Source organism: Symphodus melops (assembly GCF_947650265.1).
Source record: "Symphodus melops genome assembly, chromosome: 8".
Classification (NCBI taxonomy): domain Eukaryota; kingdom Metazoa; phylum Chordata; class Actinopteri; order Labriformes; family Labridae; genus Symphodus; species Symphodus melops.
Window position 1 is genome coordinate 251,164 of NC_136698.1, and position 20,518 is coordinate 271,681.

The 20,518-nt window shown below is 49.8% G+C and overlaps 2 protein-coding genes across 2 annotated transcripts; one reads left to right on the top strand and one right to left on the bottom strand.

Moving 5' to 3' along the window:
• Window positions 1-1,408: 1,408 nt before the first annotated feature.
• On the bottom strand, window positions 1,409-3,751 carry fam174c (family with sequence similarity 174 member C). Its single transcript, XM_079350296.1, has 3 exons — window positions 3,283-3,751; window positions 1,986-2,108; window positions 1,409-1,881 (listed from the first exon to the last, which is right to left on the bottom strand). The coding sequence occupies exons 1-3, from the start codon at window positions 3,558-3,560 to the stop codon at window positions 1,878-1,880; spliced, it is 405 nt and encodes a 134-aa protein (XP_079206422.1). The 5' UTR covers window positions 3,561-3,751; the 3' UTR covers window positions 1,409-1,877.
• Window positions 3,752-5,292: 1,541 nt separating this feature from the next.
• LOC306828073 (calcium/calmodulin-dependent protein kinase type IV) lies at window positions 5,293-15,928 on the top strand. The gene is made up of 11 exons (XM_079350288.1): window positions 5,293-6,222; window positions 10,682-10,760; window positions 10,890-10,952; window positions 11,332-11,414; window positions 11,598-11,670; window positions 12,558-12,648; window positions 13,331-13,405; window positions 13,739-13,814; window positions 14,423-14,549; window positions 14,939-15,091; window positions 15,165-15,928. The coding sequence occupies exons 1-11, from the start codon at window positions 6,116-6,118 to the stop codon at window positions 15,675-15,677; spliced, it is 1,440 nt and encodes a 479-aa protein (XP_079206414.1). The 5' UTR covers window positions 5,293-6,115; the 3' UTR covers window positions 15,678-15,928.
• Window positions 15,929-20,518: the final 4,590 nt, after the last annotated feature.

Sequence of the window (20,518 nt, forward strand, 5' to 3'; positions counted from 1 at the left end):
GCGTACGTCTTTACATTTGTGTTCAGTTTAGTAAATTGTGTCAGTTTTGTAAAACGACACGAAATATTCAGAAATCTTTTTATTGGAAATGATCGAAACAGATGAACTCAAAGTTTCATAAATGTTCTTTAAACAATCACAGATCTTAAACATGATCAAAGAAAAAAAAAGATAAATAGATTTGTACAAAAGTTTTTATGTAAATGAAGAAAGAAGTTTTCACGTCAGAATCTCAAAATATACAAAGTTTATTATGAAGTCATGTTTTCACTTTTAGGGCGAAGGTTTCTCATTGAGTCGGAAATATTTATACAAAACACAAAACAACTTTTTATGGCACCGAGAAATAAAGCGTTCAGTCGTCGAGAGAGGGGGGCGGGGCCTAAACGGCTGAGTTTACAGGGTCTGGAGAAGTTCAGATGGTTTTAAACACCTGAGTCTGTTTTCAAATTTGGCCTCGTGTCCACAGAGCGCTTTTACCCTTTTACCCACTATATGACCACGCCCACTATATGACCACGCCCACCATATGACCACACCCACCATATGACCTTTTATATTTCTATAGCTTAAGAAGATTCAGAGTCAGCGCTCTGCACAAACTGATTCTGTTTCATCCGTTAAAATCTGAAGAATTCGACCAGCAGCTGACCGGACTGCACCCCGGACCGGACTGCACCCCGGACCGGACTGCACCCCGGACCGGACTCCAGTGAGAGAGGCGGGTCCCTGAATAGGTCCTCATGAGACGCAGTGGGAGAGCGACAACTCTCCTATTCGTCGATGGCGTTTGGTATTTATGACATAAATATGTGAAAGCAGGACCACGGTTTTTAACCACGTGGATTTCCTTTAAGCTCCGCCTCTCTCTGCTGACTGGACACAGTATTTGGATATTAAAATAAACTAAATAGCATCACGTTGCACCAGCTGTTTACGCTCTGCGAACACGACACAAGCGTCACGAGAAGAAAGTGACACTGTGACATCATACGTCGAGCTCCTGCAGGGCGTGACGTCCTCCGTTGCCATGGTGATGATGTTGTAAAGGTGTGTTACGTAGGAGGAGGAGCAGAGTTGTCATGGTGACAGCAGCATGTTGGGCCCAGATCGTCCAATCAGGGAGGACTGTTGAATGACCTGATGTTGTAGTGACAGACGTCACCACTAGAGGTCCCTGTTGTTATCGTTCACTCGCTGTAGATGAACACAGCAGGGATGGAAACGCTGCTCTCCGATTGGTCGACAACCTTGTTATCATGTCATAGTTTGGAATCTGCAACCTCCCCGCTGTCATGGTGGAGTTAAGACACGCCCCCTGCACGCGAGATGAAGATTATGATCCTGGTCCTGGTCTGGTCTCGCTCTCACCCTGTCTTGTGTCCTGGTCTCGTCTTGGAGTCCTTGATGCGTCTCGGCTTCTGATGGCGTGTTCTTCACATCACGCTCTGCGAGTTGGGATGATCATTACGTCTCCATGGCAACAACTTCAGTTACCAACAATGTTAAAGCGTGGACTTAAAGACGACTTCCACCGAGCCGCCGGTGCAACACGACTGTGTGTGTGTGTGTGTGTGTGTGTGTGTGTGTGTGTGTGTGTGTGTGTGTGTGTGTGTGTGTGTGTGTGTGTGTGTGTGTGTGTAGTGCAGGTCTAACCTGGAGTCCCCCTTACAGTAGTTCGAGCACACATGTGAATGAAAAGCCTCTCTGAAACAACCATAACAAAAAAAACAAAAACAGGAAGTGATCCACAGAACCGCCACGTCGTCCGACGCCACCGTAAAAAAATAAAGATTATCCTGCTGTCGAGCAGCTTTGGCGTTTATAACTGTTTGGTTCTCTCTCTCTCTCTCTCTCTCTCGTCCGTCTGATCCGTCTCATCTGGAAACAGAAAGATAAAAGCTTAAAGTTTAAAGAGCGAACAAACAGGTCAATGAAAGGCAACGTGCACGTCCTTATATGGTCGTGATATGGCGCTCTCTGACCTGCGGAGGCTGCGAGCTTCATACAGCGTGTCGTCCTCCTCGCTCTCCATCCCGTCCATCTCCACAGAGTCGTCGTAGTTGGACAGCAGACCGTACTTCTTCCTCTGCGCCGGACGCTTCAGCCTGAAAACAAAAACACGGCGTGAGGAGGCGAACTCCAGACCGGGTCCGTCTCACGCCATGACCATCTCAAAAACACGCTGAGTCACACTTTACTGAGCGTGCAGCGTCATGTGACTCAGCGTGACATCACACGCTCTGTAACAGCTTGTTAACTCGACGCCGGCCCGTGTGGAGGGGAGTCATGTTCTCTGTCACCAGCAGGGGGCGCTGTGTGGCCTCCTGAAGGAGCAGAAGTAATCGATTACATCATCATTAGTTCACTTTTAATCTGATGGATTTATCCAGGAGGTTCATGGCGTCACTCTCTCAGCTTCTGTTCTGGTTGTTATTTTATTCTTCATCTCTTCTCGGTTCTGATTCAAGAGTTCTGATGTTTTCATGGATGAGCTCAGACACCAAACCCTGCTCAGAATAACAGCGACTTAACCAGTGTCCCTTAAATCACCTGAGAGGAGGTGAGGAGGAGGAGGAGGAGGAGGTGGAGGAGGAGGAGGAGGTGAGGAGGAGGTGAGGAGGAGGAGGAGGAGGTGAGGAGGAGGGTGAGGAGGAGGTGAGGAGGAGGTGAGGAGGAGGTGAGGAGGAGGAGGAGGTGAGGAGGAGGAGGGGGAGGAGGTGAGGAGGAGGAGGAGGTGAGGAGGAGGAGGAGGAGGTGAGGAGGAGGAGGAGGTGAGGAGGAGGAGGAGGTGAGGAGGAGGAGGAGGTGAGGAGGAGGAGGTGAGGAGGAGGAGGAGGTGAGGAGGAGGAGGTGAGGAGGAGGAGGAGGAGGTGAGAGGAGGAGGAGGAGGTGAGGAGGAGGAGGAGGAGGAGGTGAGGAGGAGGAGGAGGTGAGGAGGAGGGTGAGGAGGAGGAGGAGGAGGTGAGGAGGAGGAGGAGGAGGTGAGGAGGAGGAGGAGGAGGTGAGGAGGAGGAGGAGGAGGAGGAGGAGGAGGAGGTGAGGAGAAGGTAAGGAGGAGGAGGTGAGGAGGAGGAGGAGGTGAGGAGGAGGAGGAGGTGAGGAGGAGGAGGTGAGGAGGAGGAGGAGGTGAGGAGGAGGAGGAGGTGAGGAGGAGGAGGAGGTGAGGAGGAGGAGGTGAGGAGGAGGAGGAGGAGGAGGAGGAGGAGGAGGAGGTGAGGAGGAGGAGGAGGAGGACGGATGTATCCTGACATATGTGAACGCAGTTCGGCGTGAACTCACCTCACGGCTCGGATGAGGAAGTAAAGAACTCCGATCATGGTGATGCCGATCAGGACGTACAGGGCCCGCTGGATCATGGAGCTGTCCACTTTCAGGCTGTTGAAGAACTTGGACCCGGACCCGGACCCGGAGCCGCCGCTCTCGGTCGAGTTCACCCGGCTCGAGTTCGTCCCCGCGGGTCGGGACACCGCGGTGCTGTTCACATCCTCCTCCGCCAGTGACACCAGAAACCAACAAACCGGAACCAGAACCGCCGAGAGGAGTCGGTGAAGAGTCATTTTAAGGGGGTAGAGTCCGGGTTTTAGGTCCACGTCGCGTTAGCTGTTGACATAAAGTCAGACTCAAACTAGGAAGTTCGTATCCACCTACTGATGACGTCACAAAGACGTAACGGCACGTGTCCCCCTCACTTTGCCTCGCAGGATGACAGGTAGAGCCTGCCAACCAATCACAGCAGCCCGAGACCTGCAAGACTTCACGGAGGGACTCACAGGAAACACGTCACTGCGCGTGCGTCCTACTTTAAACTTCCTGTGTTTAGGTCGCCTCTTTCAAAAACAACTAAAAACTTGAATCCATGTGACGTCTCAGTGAGGGACACGCCCCCTAAACACGAGGGGCGTGTTCATTAAAGATCTTTGTCTGGGAGCACTGTGCTCTCAGTTAGTGTGGTCACACACACACACACACACACACACACACACACACACACACACACACACACACACACACACAGAGTAAATGTAACTGTGATGTGTTTCTGTCAAGTGACTGCAGGCTGAGGTCTTGTCCACGTGGGGGCGCTGTTGTTGTTGTTGTTGTTGTTGTTGTTGTTGTTGTTAGTGTATTGTATGTTTCTATAGATTCAAGTTCACTCTGTTTTTAATGCTTTTAAATGTTTTTAACTCAACCTTCACATAAATCAAATATCACTTCCCTTTCAGGGTCACAGGGGGCTGAAGATAATCCCAGCTGATTAGATGAGAGGCGGAGTTACACCCTGGACTGGTCACCAGCCAATCACAGAGCTGACATGTAGAGACAGACAACCAGCCAATCACAGAGCTGACATATAGAGACAGACAACCAGCCAATCACAGAGCTGACATATAGAGACAGACAACCAGCCAATCACAGAGCTGATATATAGAGACAGACAACCAGCCAATCACAGAGCTGATATATAGAGACAGACAACCAGCCAATCACAGAGCTGACATATAGAGACAGACAACCAGCCAATCACAGAGCTGACATACAGAGACAGACAACCAGCCAATCACAGGGCTGACATACAGAGACAGACAACCAGCCAATCACAGAGCTGACACATTCACACCTACAGACAGTCAGCAGGTAAGCAGCGTGTGATTGGACAGTGGGAGGAAGCCGGAGAGAAGCCACGCCATGCACGAGGAGAACATGCAGACTCCACACAGAGAGGCTCCTGACAGACGGGGATTCAAACCAGCAACCTCCTCACTGTGAGGGGAGGAGCTAACTCCTGCAGCCCTCAGTCCACCATGTTCTATTCTGCTTGATGTGTTTGGACTGTTTGGATGAATCCGGGTCAGACTGGTTGTTGTCATGTTGACACATTCCTTCTTATCTTCACAGATTTATTTCACACACTGAAGATGTCTCATAGTTTCCAGAAGCTTCCTCTCCTGATGAACATCCGTGTGTGTGTGTGTGTGTGTGTGTGTGTGTGTGTGTGTGTGTGTGTGTGTGTGTGTGTGTCTGCACATCTGCAGGCCTGTCTCAAGTCTCTGTCACGAAGAATCAATTTGATGAAGAAAATGGGACGAAATGACGTTAAAGGGAAAAGGTCACGTGTCTCAGAGGTGTGATTCTGAGGAGCAGGGCACGTGCGCGGGTGTCAGAGTTGCGGGTTTGAATCCCGCAGGATCAAAGCTTTCAGATGTCACACTAATGTACATTTATGTATTTAGGTTATTTCTGTATTTAGGTTGCTAACTGAGGCTGCCGGGACAGACTGGCTCCGCCGCCCAATCACAGCACAGCTTGCCTCCCGTGCGTGGCTGTAATTGGTCGGCGCGGTGACAGGGGGCGGGGCAGTGAGATTACAGCAGCATCCCTCTCTGCAGATCCAGCGGACATCTGGAGCAGCCCTTCTCGGGAATCAAACCTGCAAGCACCGAGCACCGACAGTCCGCACCGAGTCCGCCGGGTCCCGCACCCCGCTCAGCACGAGACCCGGTCCCGGTGTTGATGTCGCTGCTCCCCGCAGGGAGGCTGCTGAGCTCCGGGAGACAGACGGACCGATTCTGCCCGTGAAAACACGGAAACACGACTAAAAACAGGACGGGGGGACATGGACTGAAGTGATCTGAGGGTCTGAGGGTCTGAAGGCCCAATGGGAGCTGCGACACATCCGGACCCGGAGCGTCCTGATCCCGGTCCTTGCTGTGGTCTGGATTAGAGAGAGAGGGAGAGAGAGAGAGAGAGAGAGAGAGAGTTTGTGTTTGCGGGGTTCATTACATCAGATCCTGGTTCTGATCCTGATTCCGTCCGAGTGTGTCCGTCTTGATCCTTCCTTTGGAATACAGACGGATCAGATCAGAGAGTGAGGCGGGTCCTCCTCCTCCTCCTCCTGGTCTGGATTAGAGCCCATCAGGATCATGCATCATCCTCCCTCCGCTCCTCTAATCTGGGTTTTACCGAGCTGGATTTAAAACTGAGATCTGATCTGGATTACTCTGCCCCTGGTTCTGATCGGGTCAAACCTGACCCGGTCTGAACCGGTTCTGGTTCTGCTGTGACCTTAAATTCGGTCCTGGTCCTGTTTGTTTGAGGAGTTGGAGCTGACGTCATGCCGACCTCACGGCCCGGGTCGGAGCCGGTGGAGTTCTGGGTGGACGGGTCGAGGCGGGACGGGACGGTGGAGGAGTTCTACACCCTGAGCACCGAGCTGGGCAGGTCTGAGGATGCTTTGAAGTTCACCTGAGTTCACATAGATCCTGATATGAGAGTGGAAAGGTCTTAATTTGAAGTGATAGACTTCTTTAAAGCTGCATGACACCAGAACTCTGAGCTCTCATGTTTTCAAATCAAACGACACCAGAACCACAGAAACAACACAGACCGAGCTGAGGTCTCAAAGTGTTCCCTTTGATTGACACCCTGACACATCTCTGTTTTATTTAGTGATGATGAAATGAAAACAGATTTAAACGTATGATTTCATCAGACAGAATAAACCCTCCTGTCTTACCTGCATGAAGACAGGGCAATCACTGCTTTGATGATTGCATGTTTAAAAACCTGGAGCTTCTCACTGTAAGGAAGTGACCATATTTGGATAAGAGGGTGGAGCTAGAGAGGAGAGAGGGACTAAGAAACACAAAATGATCAAAGCAGAACTGTCTCTGCCCCACAGTCTGTCTACAACATGGACGGAGTCTCAGAACAAATGGACACATCCAGTGTAACATCCTGCAGTCCCTGGAGTGTCCACTAGAGGCTGGCTGCAGCAGCACAGGAAGTCACATACACACCCATTCAAACAGCCCACAGAAATGAACATGCTCGATGACAGTCTTGTTTCCCACCGAGGTTCTTTAGATCCCGATTATAAACACCTGCAGTCTTTACGACTTCACTTAACAGCAGAACTTTATAGCTTACACACTTAGTTACCATGGTAACGAGTCAGGTTTAAAGAGACCTGCTCTCTCACACACACGTGTGTTTACAGTGTGTGTGTGTGTGTGTGTGTGTTTACAGTGTGTGTGTTTACAGTGTGTATGTGTGTTTACAGTGTGTATGTGTGTTTACAGTGTGTGTGTGTGTGTGTTTACAGTTTGTGTGTGTTTACAGTGTGTGTTTACAGTGTGTGTTTACAGTGTGTGTGTGTGTTTACAGTGTGTGTGCGTGTTTACAGTGTGTATGTGTGTGTGTTTACAGTTTGTGTGTGTGTTTACAGTGTGTGTTTACAGTGTGTGTGTGTGTGTGTGTTTACAGTGTGTGTGCGTGTTTACAGTGTGTATGTGTGTGTGTTTACAGTGTGTATGTGTGTGTGTTTACAGTGTGTATGTGTTTACAGTGTGTGTGTGTTTACAGTGTGTGTGTTTACAGTGTGTGTGTGTGTGTGTTTACAGTGTGTATGTGTGTGTGTTTACAGTGTGTGTGTGTTTACAGTGTGTGTGTTTACAGTGTGTGTGTGTGTGTGTTTACAGTGTGTATGTGTGTGTGTTTACAGTGTGTGTGTGTTTACAGTGTGTGTGTTTACAGTGTGTGTGTGTTTACAGTGTGTGTGTTTACAGTGTGTGTGTGTTTACAGTGTGTGTGTGTGTGTGTTTACAGTGTGTGTGTGTGTTTACAGTGTGTGTGCGTGTTTACAGTGTGTATGTGTGTGTGTTTACAGTGTGTATGTGTGTGTGTTTACAGTGTGTATGTGTGTGTGTTTACAGTGTGTGTGTGTTTACAGTGTGTGTTTACAGTGTGTGTTTACAGTGTGTTTAAAGTGTGTATGTGTGTGTTTACAGTGTGTGTTTACAGTGTGTGTTTACAGTGTGTTTAAAGTGTGTTTAAAGTGTGTATGTGTGTGTGTTTACAGTTTGTGTTTACAGTGTGTGTTTAAAGTGTGTGTGTGTTTACAGTGTGTATGTGTGTGTTTACAGTGTGTGTGTGTGTGTTTACAGTGTGTGTGTTTACGGTGTGTGTTTACGGTGTGTGTTTACAGTGTGTGTGTGTTTACAGTGTGTATGTGTGTGTGTTTACAGTGTTTGTGTGTGTGTTTACAGTGTGTGTTTAAAGTGTGTGTGTGTGTTTACAGTGTGTGTTTACAGTGTGTGTGTGTGTGTTTACAGTGTGTGTTTACAGTGTGTGTGTGTTTACAATGTGTATGTGTGTTTACAGTGTGTGTGTTTACAGTGTGTGTGTTTACAGTGTGTGTGTGTTTACAGTGTGTTTAAAGTGTGTGTTTACAGTGTGTATGGGTGTGTTTACAGTGTGTGTGTGTTTACAGTGTGTATGTGTGTTTACAGTGTGTGTGTGTTTACAGTGTGTGTGTGTGTTTACAGTGTGTGTGTGTTTACAGTGTGTGTGTTTACAGTGTGTGTTTACAGTGTGTGTGTTTACAGTGTGTGTTTATAGTGTGTGTGTGTGTTTACAGTGTGTGTTTACAGTGTGTATGTGTGTGTGTTTACAGTGTGTGTGTGTTTACAGTGTGTGTTTATAGTGTGTGTGTGTTTACAGTGTGTGTTTACAGTGTGTGTGTGTTTACAGTGTGTGTTTACAGTGTGTGTTTACAGTGTGTGTTTATAGTGTGTGTGTGTTTACAGTGTGTGTGTGTGTGTTTACAGTGTGTGTGTGTGTGTTTACAGTGTGTGTTCACAGTGTGTGTGTGTTTACAGTGTGTGTTTATAGTGTGTGTGTGTTTACAGTGTGTGTTCACAGTGTGTGTGTGTTTACAGTGTGTGTTCACAGTGTGTGTGTGTTTACAGTGTGTGTTTACAGTGTGTGTGTGTTTACAGTGTGTGTTTATAGTGTGTGTGTGTTTACAGTGTGTGTGTGTGTGTTTACAGTGTGTGTGTGTGTGTGTTCACAGTGTGTGTGTGTTTACAGTGTGTGTGTGTTTACAGTGTGTGTTTACAGTGTGTGTGTGTGTGTGTTTACAGTGTGTGTGTGTGTGTGTCTTTACAGTGTGTGTGTGTGTGTGTGTGTGTGTGTGTTTACAGTGTGTGTGTGTGTGTTTACAGTGTGTGTGTGTGTGTTCACAGTGTGTGTGTGTGTGTGTTTACAGTGTGTGTGTGTGTGTGTGTTTACAGTGTGTGTGTGTGTGTGTGTGTGTGTTTACAGTGTGTGTGTGTGTGTGTTTACAGTGTGTGTGTGTGTGTGTGTGTGTTTACAGTGTGTGTGTGTGTGTGTTTACAGTGTGTGTGTGTGTGTTTACAGTGTGTGTGTGTGTGTTTACAGTGTGTGTGTGTGTGTGTGTGTGTTTACAGTGTGTGTGTGTGTGTGTGTGTGTTTACAGTGTGTGTGTGTGTGTTTACAGTGTGTGTGTGTGTGTGTGTTTACAGTGTGTGTGTGTGTGTGTGTTTACAGTGTGTGTGTTGACTCAGTATGTTTGTTGTTATTTTAATAACTCAAACTGTAAAGTGATGTCAGCGGTGAATTCAGAGACGTGAGCAGAACGCCACTCGCTCTGTAACCAGGTGTCCTGTTACCATGGAGACCAGTGTGTATGTGTGTGTGTGTGTGTGTGTGTGTGTGTGTGTGTGAGAGAGAGAGAGAGAGAGAGAGAGTGTTGGGGGGGAGTTGTTTTTCAGAGTGATCAGCTTCCTCCATCTGTCCCAGCAGAATAACAGATCCCCCTTAAACACACACACACACACACACACACACACACACACACACTCTCTCACACACTCTCACACACACACACACACTCTCTCTCTCACACACTCTCACACACACACACACACTCTCTCTCACACACTCTCACACACACACACACACTCTCTCACTCACACACACACACACACACACACACACATACACACACTCTCTCACTCACACACACACACACACACACACACACACAATGAAGTATCACGTAAGTTCACAGAGTCACGCTTTAATATTGTGCCAGAATTCATGTCAGCTGATGTCACGCAGGCCGCATCAGCTGATGGTCAGCTGATCTGTTGAAAGCATCCTATTGGCTAAATAGTTCTTACACTGCCTTATTTAAACGTCTCTGGCCCGCCTACACTCCTCCCTGCTCCTCCTTTATCTGGCCTAATCAATGTCACGCTTGCACTGATGCTCGGGGGTTGCTCCCGTCTCCCTGCCTGATGGCGTTCCTCGTACGTGCAGGACGGGCAGGGAGATCCCTCAGAGCCATACGGCCAAATACCGCCAAGTATTCATTTTGACAAAGTGTCCTGACTGAACTGTCATTAGTCATTCAGAATGTCAATCATTGAATTTCTTTTTACTACAGGTCATTATGAACGGTATCTTTGGTCACAGGCTCCGCCCACAACCAGAACAAAGCAGAACAGTAAATCCAGTGAGAGGACAGTGCAGACATGTACGGAGGCCCAGAAGAGACAAGGAGCAGCGTTACTAAGATCCAGTTACAGAGGACTACAGATCATGTGATCTGCCATGACTGTGTGTGTGTGAATGATAACAGGTCACACCTGGAGGAGGCGGGACTATTTAAGTCAGGCGTTAACGTGTTCTGCAGAAAGCAGGACGACTGCAGGTGTAAAACATGTGTGAGAGAGAGGAACAGTGTTCATGAGTTCTAACAGATAAATGTGTTTCTAAGAAGCTGAACATGGAACACGTGTGAGGACGGCGAGCTGCGTGTGGCGTGGCGTGTGTTCGCTCCGTTGTTGTGAACAGTGTGTGTTGTTTGTTGCAGAGGAGCGACGTCCATCGTGTATCGCTGCGAGGAGAAGCAGACCCAGAAACCCTACGCCATCAAAGTGCTGAAGAAGACGGTCAGTGTGTGACGGGGAACGTTAGCCTAGCTTAGCATAAAGACGTCACATATTTATTGATCCCTCGGGATCAATAAAGTATCTATCTATCTACCATTAAAGCGTTCGGTTGTTTTTCTTCTGTTGCAGATCGACAAAAAAATCGTCCGCACAGAAATCGGCGTCCTGCTGCGTCTCTCACATCCAAACATCGTAAGTCTGTGTGTGTGTGTGTGTGTGTGTGTGTGTGTGTGTGTGTGTGTGTGTGTGTGTGTGTGTGTGTGTGTGTGTGTGTGTGTGTGTGTGTGTGTGTGTGTGTGTGTGTGTGTTTTAGGACCACATACAAAGTCTTTCCTGCAGGGTCATGAGCGTCATGAGCCAGGATTGAAAGCTTTGATTTGACTGGAGTTCAGATGCAGACACTTGGATTGGTGTTTAGATATCTGGACTCTGATTTATGATCCCTTTATATTCGTACTCGTGCACGAAGCTCACGTCTTCCAAGCGAGCCAAGATGGAGGAAGGTTGGCGAGCTGGGAGCAGCCGGGCGCCGACCTTCAGTCACAGAAAGACTCCGTTTGTTCTGTTTCAGATTCAGCTGAAGGAAATCTTTGAGACTGACACCGACATCGCCTTAGTGCTGGAGCTGGTGACAGGAGGAGAGCTGTTTGACAGGTACACACACACACACACACACACACACACACACAGGTACACACACACACACACACACACACACACACACACACAGAGACACACACAGAGACACACACAGAGACACACACACACACACACACACGCACACACAGAGACACACACACACACACACTTGATAAACGGCTGTGTCTGTGCTTGCAGGATCGTGGAGCGTGGTTATTACAGCGAGAGAGACGCCGCCCACGTCATCAAACAGATCCTGGAGGCCGTGGCGGTAAGAAAACCCGAACCCATCGTTCAGGTGACGCTTTCAATGTTCACACAGGAGGCAATGTTTGAGATCTGTGTAGTTGCAGGAGTTAGTTGCAGGAGTTAGTTGCAGGGTTTCCTGAAGTTGCAGGAGTTAGTTGCAGGAGTTAGTTGCAGGTGTTCAGTTGTTTGTTTCTGTTGTTGTATTTGCAATAGGAAATTGTCGATGAAAAGTTGCAGTGGTTGCTGTTCCGTTGGTCTGGTTGCACTTTGGTTAACAACGTGCTAATGTGTTTTTAGCTGTTGCTGTGGTTAGCTTCAGACCATGCAGTAGTTGCAGCGGTTGGTTGCTTACATCAGCACTGGTTGCAGAACACGGTTGCAGTCAGCTGGTTGCAGGTGTTTCTGGCAACAGAATTGTTGCACATGATGGTAACATGTAGCAGCTGCAGGCGTCTTATGCAACAGCAGCTTCCATCCTGCTGAACGGATTAAAACCAGAGAGGATTAATAAATACACACACACACACACACACACACACACACACACAACTGCTGACCTACATCCACCACACAGGCAAACATACGCCGGTGTGTGTGTGTGTGTGTGTGTGCATTTAAGTGTGTATATACTTGTATTTGTTGTTGTAGCTGTTAGCATTAATCTGCAGTGCTGAAACATCCTACGGCCCCTGAACACATCCACATGTTTCTCAGCCTGTGGCCCGTGACCCTGCAGGAAACAACCAGGGAGCAGGAAGTGAGTGTTCAGGGAGCAGCAGGGGATGCTGGGAGATGGAGGACGAGGCCATCTGTCAGTCCGGCCTGCCAAATCCTCCACAGACCCCCCCCCCCCCCACCTCACCTGAAGCCTCTGAACAGATCATCACTGTTTGTGTTTGTGTGTTTCAGTATCTCCACGAGAACGGCGTGGTGCACCGTGACCTGAAACCAGAGAACCTGCTGTACGCCGACCTGTCGCTGGACGCCCCGCTCAAGATCGGTAACCATGACAACACCACGCAAAACTTTATTTAAAAACACGATCACACAATAAGTGTGTTTCTATCGAGGACACAGACGTTAAAGAGTTTGTGATTAAACAAAAGATTGTGATTGGATCATTTGAAAGTGGGCGTGGTTTATAGAATAGAGAGGATTCAGTGCTGACCCCGCCTCCCTCAATCGAATAAGAACAGGAAGTGAACGAGTGAACCAAATTAGGACACATTTAAATCTGTAAACAAGCTGACATAAAGAGCAGGGGCTCCCAACCACCGGGCCGTGGACCAGTACCAGGCTGTGGACCAGTTCCAGGGCCATTGACCAGTACCGGGTTGTGGACCAGTACCAGTGCCATGGACCAGTACCAGTGCCATGGACCAGTACCAGGTCCTCAGGTGGTCTGGGTCAGTGAAGACCCGTTCTGGCTTCTTCCTCGTCCTCTCAGAAAGCGGCGCTCTCTCGGACATCAAACGCAGGATCTGGCTCCGTTGGTTGGTTCTTTTATTTGAGCAGAGGAAGCATCCAGATGGCGTGCTGGGCCTCGGGCTAACAGTCACAGATGGAGGAAGCTCTCGTCCACCGCCAACGCCTTCCTTTGGTTCCTCCGCCTCCCACCGCTTCTCCCCCTCGCTCACTTGAAATAGAAACAACAATAAACACGATGTTCTCCTCTCTCACAGCCGACTTCGGCCTGTCCAAAATCATCGACGACCAGGTGACCATGAAGACGGTCTGTGGCACGCCGGGGTACTGCGGTGAGTTTATCACAAACACTGCTCACGACTCTTTGAAATGATTCAAACATGAAGGTGAAACAGAGCTTCACAAGGGGACGCAAACAGGAAGTGGCGTTGTGCAGGTAGCGTGGACGAGCAGCAGGAGGAGGAGCAGAGTGTAACTCTGACCCCTGGTGTTGGAAACGGGTACTGCACGTCTGTTGGTTTGCACCTCTCGTCACTGATGGTATCACGGCGTATCTGTGAGCCGTCCAATCAGGTGGTGGGCAGTGATGCGTTCACTGCTCTGTGGGATTTTACAGTACTCTTAGTTGGAGCCATCTGGAGACTAACCAGCTGCTCTCCCTGCAGCTCCAGAGATCCTGAGGGGAAATGCCTACGGACCCGAGGTGGACATGTGGTCAGTGGGCGTCATCCTCTACATCCTGTGAGTCCATCACACACACACACACACACACACACACACACACACACACACACACACACACACACACACACACACACACACACACACACACACAGAAACACACACACACGAGGATGTGATTCAGTGTTGACTCACTCCTTTTACTTTGGATTCTCTCGTCTTACATTTACGTTTTATTTCCTCTCGTCTGATGACATCATAACCACGGTCTGTTGTATGTTAGAGAGTCGCACGCTGCTGCACCTTTAAGGAATAAGGAACAGGAAATGGCCCATGTTAGGGTTCTAGGACTTCTCGTTGGCCTCTAGAGGACACTCCAGGAACTACACATCTTCATTTTTAAACACCGGAGGTGTTGCCAATGTTTTTGAGCAATTTAGATTTGGTGGTGAAAATCGTGATGATTAAAAACAAGACACTGTCTCGGCGCCGTGGTCAATGTCGTTGAATTGGAAACAGAATCCTATTTGAGTTCAAATCTGTTATCGACCCTTCCGTCTGTTTTAGGACACTTGTTCAGAGTTCAGTCTTTGACGTCTTTTGTCTTAACCCCACGTTGTTGTTTCTGTTTGTCACCAGCTGCCATCTTTACTCCTCCTGTGTTTCAGACTCTGCGGCTTCGAGCCCTTCTTCGACCCGAGGGGCGATCAGTACATGTACAGCCGCATCCTCAACTGCGACTATGAGTTTGTGTCTCCATGGTGGGACGACGTCTCTCTCAACGCCAAGGATCTGGTGCGTTCCCCCGAGCTCGAAGGACTTATTATTCCTCTGAGACTCTGAGACTGTGAAAGGATCTTAAAGACCTGTTAGCGCAGACACAGGAGTCTCGTCTTGATCGAGCGGTGACTTGGACTTGTCCTTACAGACATGTACTTAGACTTGGCTGGGCTGTCTTAAGTTAAATGTAATTGGAAGCTGAAAGACTTGGACTCGTCTGTAAGGACTCGAGACTTCGACCCCTCGCTGACAGCTTGACTTTGTCCTGTGACGGTCTGGGATGTTTAGGACTTGTCAGGAGGGACTTGGACTTGTCTTGTCCATCTTTATAGTGAGTTCCTGCCACATCAGTGACTCGTTCCTGTAACAGAGTGTTAAACTCGGACCTGTGCTTCTCTCTGCAGGTCAGTAAGCTGATCGTCCTGGACCCTCACAAACGCCTGAGTGTGCGCGAGGCTCTGCAGCACCCGTGGGTACTTGGCAAGGCCGCACGCTTCTCCCACATGGACACTGCCCAGAGGAAGCTGCAGGAGTTCAACGCTCGACGCAAACTCAAGGTGAGGACGGACCGTGAGGCCGCAGATATTCTTTCTTTTTACGACCTGTGTTTAATACTCAACGTGTCTACAGGCCGCCATGAAGGCCGTCGTGGCCACCAGTCGGATGCACGAAGGCTCACGGCGTCGTACGGACAGCTGTGAGATCCCAGGGTCGGGGACTTCCAGGCAGAGCAGCATGCAGCAGGACCCGCCCCCTGAATCATCGAGCCACGCCCCTTCAGACAAAGAGTCGGCGTCCCTGGATCAGAAGACGCCGCAGGAAGGAGAATCAAAAACAGCCGACCAAAGTGCCCCAAGTCCTTCCCCTCCACGCAGCCCTAAACCACCCACTTCTGACATCACGGCCACAGGCCACGCCCCCATCAGACCACCGCTGCGAGCTGACGGACTTCGACAGGCGTCTGTAATCCCCAAAACCATGCCGGTCCAGCCCCGACTCCCGCAGAAGAGCTGCTCTGTGGTAGAGCCCGCCACAAGAGTTGAAGCCACACCCACTCTGACCACGCCTCCAAGTCCAAACAGCCTCATGAACGGCTTCACACCGGGGACGGGTCCACCCAGTAAGACCACCCACTGCCAGTGATCACCTGCAAAACAATCACGAACATCACAACGTCATTCTTCTTCAAAACATCATCGATCATTTAATGGGACCAAAAACACAAAACGTGAAATACTCGTAACCAACGTCTGCTAACGCTGTTAGCACTGTTTGCTAACATGCTAACAGCACTGTTTGCTAACATGCTAACAGCCACATACTCACTGAGCGTTGGTCGGTGTATCTGCAGCTTGAAATGTTTAAGCCACTGAAAGAACTAAAATATCTGCTGTTGTTTCCGTGGTAAGAAAATAACCAAGTGGTTGAAGGATGCCGCCAGAAACCACGAAGTTTAGAGTCAAGTAAAAAACTGTATCAATACCTGTTTTATTACACGGCAACAAAAATTAAATAACGAACTAGAACTCCGCCCAAATATGTTTGTTCATTTCCACAGTAAATATGAACATTTGAAGCCTGAGTACGACCCCCGTGTGTTCCTGCAGGGGGCGCTGGAGTCCCCCGTGTGTTCCTGCAGGGGGCGCTGGAGTCCCCCGTGTGTCCCTGCAGGGGGCGCTGGAGTCCCCGTGTGTTCCTGCAGGGGGCGCTGGAGTCCCCCGTGTGTCCCTGCAGGGGGTGCTGGAGACCCCCCGTGTGTCCCTGCAGGGGGCGCTGGAGACCCCCGTGTGTTCCTGCAGGGGGCGCTGGAATCCCCCGTGTGTCCCTGCAGGGGGCGCTGGAGTCCCCCGTGTGTTCCTGCAGGGGGCGCTGGAGTCACCCGTGTGTTCCTGCAGGGGGCGCTGGAATCCCCCGTGTGTCCCTGCAGGGGGCGCTGGAGACCCCTGTGTGTCCCTGCAGGGGGCGCTGGAATCCCCCGTGTGTCCCTGCAGGGGGCGCTGGAGACCCCTGTGTGTTCCTGCAGGGGGCGCTGGAGTCCCCCGTGTGTTCCTGCAGGGGGCGCTGGAGACCCCCGTGTGTTCCTGCAGGGGGCGCTGGAGTCACCCGTGTGTTCCTGCAGGGGGCGCTGGAATCCCCCGTGTGTCCCTGCAGGGGGCGCTGGAGTCCCCCGTGTGTTCCTGCAGGGGGCGCTGGAGTCCCCCGTGTGTTCCTGCAGGGGGCGCTGGAGACCCCCGTGTGTCCCTGCAGGGGGCGCTGGAGTCACCCGTGTGTTCCTGCAGGGGGCGCTGGAATCCCCCGTGTGTCCCTGCAGGGGGCGCTGGAGACCCCTGTGTGTCCCTGCAGGGGGCGCTGGAATCCCCCGTGTGTCCCTGCAGGGGGCGCTGGAGACCCCTGTGTGTCCCTGCAGGGGGCGCTGGAGTCCCCCGTGTGTTCCTGCAGGGGGCGCTGGAGTCACCCGTGTGTCCCTGCAGGGGGCGCTGGAGTCCCATGGATGGCGGTCTCCGTACTGGAAATGCTGTCTCAGGCTAACTTTGAGTCAAGCTAATGACAGGCTGAGAGCTGAGGCGGGTTTTAAGCCTCCTGACAAACCGTTACACGGCGCCCACCTGTCAATCAGCTCAGCTACACGCATAAACATGTTCATGTCTGCTGTAAAAACAGGCTGTTTGAATGGGTGTGTATGTGACTTCCTGTGCTGCTGCAGCCAGCCTCTAGTGGACACTCCAGGTACTGCAGCCAGCCTCTAGTGGACACTCCAGGTACTGCAGCCAGCCTCTAGTGGACACTCCAGGAACTGCAGCCAGCCTCTAGTGGACACTCCAGGAACTGCAGCCAGCCTCTAGTGGACACTCCAGGGACTGCAGCCAGCCTCTAGTGGACACTCCAGGAACTGCAGGATGTTAGACTTCAGCGTCAGCTTGCTGCTGGGTGCTGCTTGATATTTTCTTGTAACCTTTGCAGACATTTGTTTGCTGTTTTCATTTGAAAACAAAAAATAATCAAATACTTGGCGTGGAGGACTTCTGTTTTTGTTGCCGTGTTTCAAACAGGTTTCGATGACGGAGGAGAATCATATCAAAGTTTAACGATGGGATGTCCTGGCAGCTCTCGAGAGGAGACTGCTGTTGTGACTCTGCTGAAACAAACTGAACTCCAGGACTTTCTGAGCACTGCATGTTAAACACTACATGTCGCTGTTCTGAGTTCTGATGTGGGAATCTTCTTCCTCCTGTGCTGGTGGTGCGTTTGGATTGGACAGTGTGGACTGAGCTGATTGATTGTATTTTCTGACTGCATGGACGCGGTGGCGTGAAGGACGAGGAGAGAGCTCTGGTTTTCTGCTTCTTCTTCTGCATCCCTTTTATTTAGAGCATGTGTGTGCAGACGTTCATGTTGTGAACACTCGGAGGAGAGATCACGAGCTGAAGAGACGATCTGCTTTGACTTTTTTTTATCCTTTCTATTAAAGTTTACTGTTGACTGGCGCTGACTTGATGAAGCAGCCCTTTGAGTAGGTAAATCCATGCGTAGCATTCAGGTAAGTGACGTGTTGTGTTCGTGAGCTTCTCGTCTTGTTTACACTCTATCAGCTGTGATGATGATGATGATCTCCTGTTTGCACTGTACATAGTTTGGTTTTAGATGGATTATTATATTTCAGACATCTTTACAGCTCGAGCAGACGCGCTCCGTGTTCGGACCCCAAAAACCTCAGATTGGACTTTAAAGAACCTGATTGATCTGATCTGAAACCACACGCTCTACCTCTCTCTGTACAGGGGCTTCCAAAACCACGAACAGGACGTTTCTACAGATAAACACATAATCCTACGGTGGCCTGGACAGTCCAATCAGAGCTGCAGGTTGACAAAACATAACAATGAGATGTATCATTCATGACTAATATAGCTACCTAAGTTATTTTAATATTATTTGTTGAGATACTGGTTGGCTGGCTGGCAAGCTCTTTGATTGGACAGTCTAAGAGCCGCAGTGCATTGTGGGGCAGTTTAGTATGACCAGCATGCTCCCATGTTATACTTCAACATTCAGCCAACTAGCATGATTTTTAAAGTAGCATTCCCTCAGTGCTCCGTCTGCACCGCCTCCCCTCTGCTCCTTCTAAAGCCACGCCCTCCCCTCTCTTCTCAAGCCACGCCCCTCCTATCTCACTCTACAGCCACGCCCCTCCGCTCTCCCTCTAAAGCCACGCCCCTCCCCTCTCTTCTCAAGCCACGCCCCTCCTATCTCACTCTACAGCCACGCCCCTACTCTCTCCCTCTAAAGCCACGCCCCTCTGCTCTCCCTCTAAAGCCATGCCCCTCCCCTCTGCTCACCTTCTAAAGCCACGCCCCTCACCTTCTAAAGCCACGCCCCTCCCCTCTGCTCACCTTCTAAAGCCCTTGGCTTCTTTGTGGAATCTGTTTTTGTCTTAAGCTGTGGTTCTTTTTGGTCCGTCTCAGCCACCGTACTTAAAAACACGAGATGGTGAAACTCTTCTTTTTAAAAAAACAAACCAAACATTCTTTCTTTAGTTTCAGATGAATAAAACCTGCTGACTGCTGCTCGCTGTGGATCACGTTTGTTTCCACGGCAACAGTAAAAGACGTCAAAGACACCAGACACTGGGTCATTCATTGGTTTTAATCTCAAGATAAACTCCAACACACTGACTCGCTCTCTCTCTCTTGCTCGCTCGCTCGCTCTCTCTCTCGTCGCAGCCTTTGGAAGGTCTGACGTGTTATTCCAGCTTCAAACACGTGGCGTCACCGTGGCGATCCTCGAGTCTGTCGGGGCCCCTCCAGCTGGCGTTGACCAGCGTCCTGCCTGCCAGTGTGTGTTTGGTTCCTGTTTAAATCGTTCCAGCTGGACGCTGCACGCTCACCTGTGCACAGGTGTTCACACCTCGCCAAATACTGGATCTCTCTGTGTCCTGGTGAAACGCATGAACTGTACATTTGATTTACATCTATACTCTGACGTGACAACATGAATATTTTGCTTCTATTTATCTCGACCTGTAGGGGGCGGGGTTGGGGTAGCTAGGGGTGTGTGGGGCAGTTTGAGGTGGGCGGGGCTAATCTGTAAATGGTGTTTGTTTTGTGTTTGCTGAGTAAAGTTGTAAATTTATTTTGAAAGATGACATATAAACGCACACGTTGTCACAGGTATATCTCTGCATGTATTATTTAACTTTCTGTTGACCTCATTAAAGACTCCTGAATCCTGCAGGACTCACCCGGGTTCAGTCTGACTACCTGATCACCTGATCACATGATCACCTCATTGTAACCAATCCGATCTTCATGAATCTCTATGATTTTCTGTCCCTACATTTTATTTGATCAGGTCAAAGCAACAGGTGTTGCAGCGATGGAAGCGGGCAGTGGAACTGCTTCAGATAGAAGTGATTGTACCCGAGCTAAAAAGCCTCTGCATGTTTCTAATAAGCTCCAGCAGCAGAAAGCTGCTCAAACTAGGATCAATGTTGGAGATGAAACATGGAGAGAGGTTAGAACGCAGAAAGCTTTACAGACCCATGCAGAGCTGGCTAAACACTGAAGCTACAGTGTCCACCACATGCAGAGCTGGCTAAACACTGAAGCTACAGTGTCCACCACATGCAGAGCTGGCTAAACACTGAAGCTACAGTGTCCACCACATGCAGAGCTGGCTAAACACTGAAGCTACAGTGTCCACCACATGCAAAGCTGGCTAAACACTGAAGCTACAGTGTCCCTACATGCAGAGCTGGCTAAACACTGAGGCTACAGTGTCCACCACATGCAGAGCTGGCTAAACACTGAAGCTACAGTGTCCCTACATGCAGAGCTGGCTAAACACTGAAGCTACAGTGTCCACCACATGCAGAGCTGGCTAAACACTGAAGCTACAGTGTCCACCACATGCAGAGCTGGCTAAACACTGAAGCTACAGTGTCCACCACATGCAGAGCTGGCTAAACACTGAAGCTACAGTGTCCA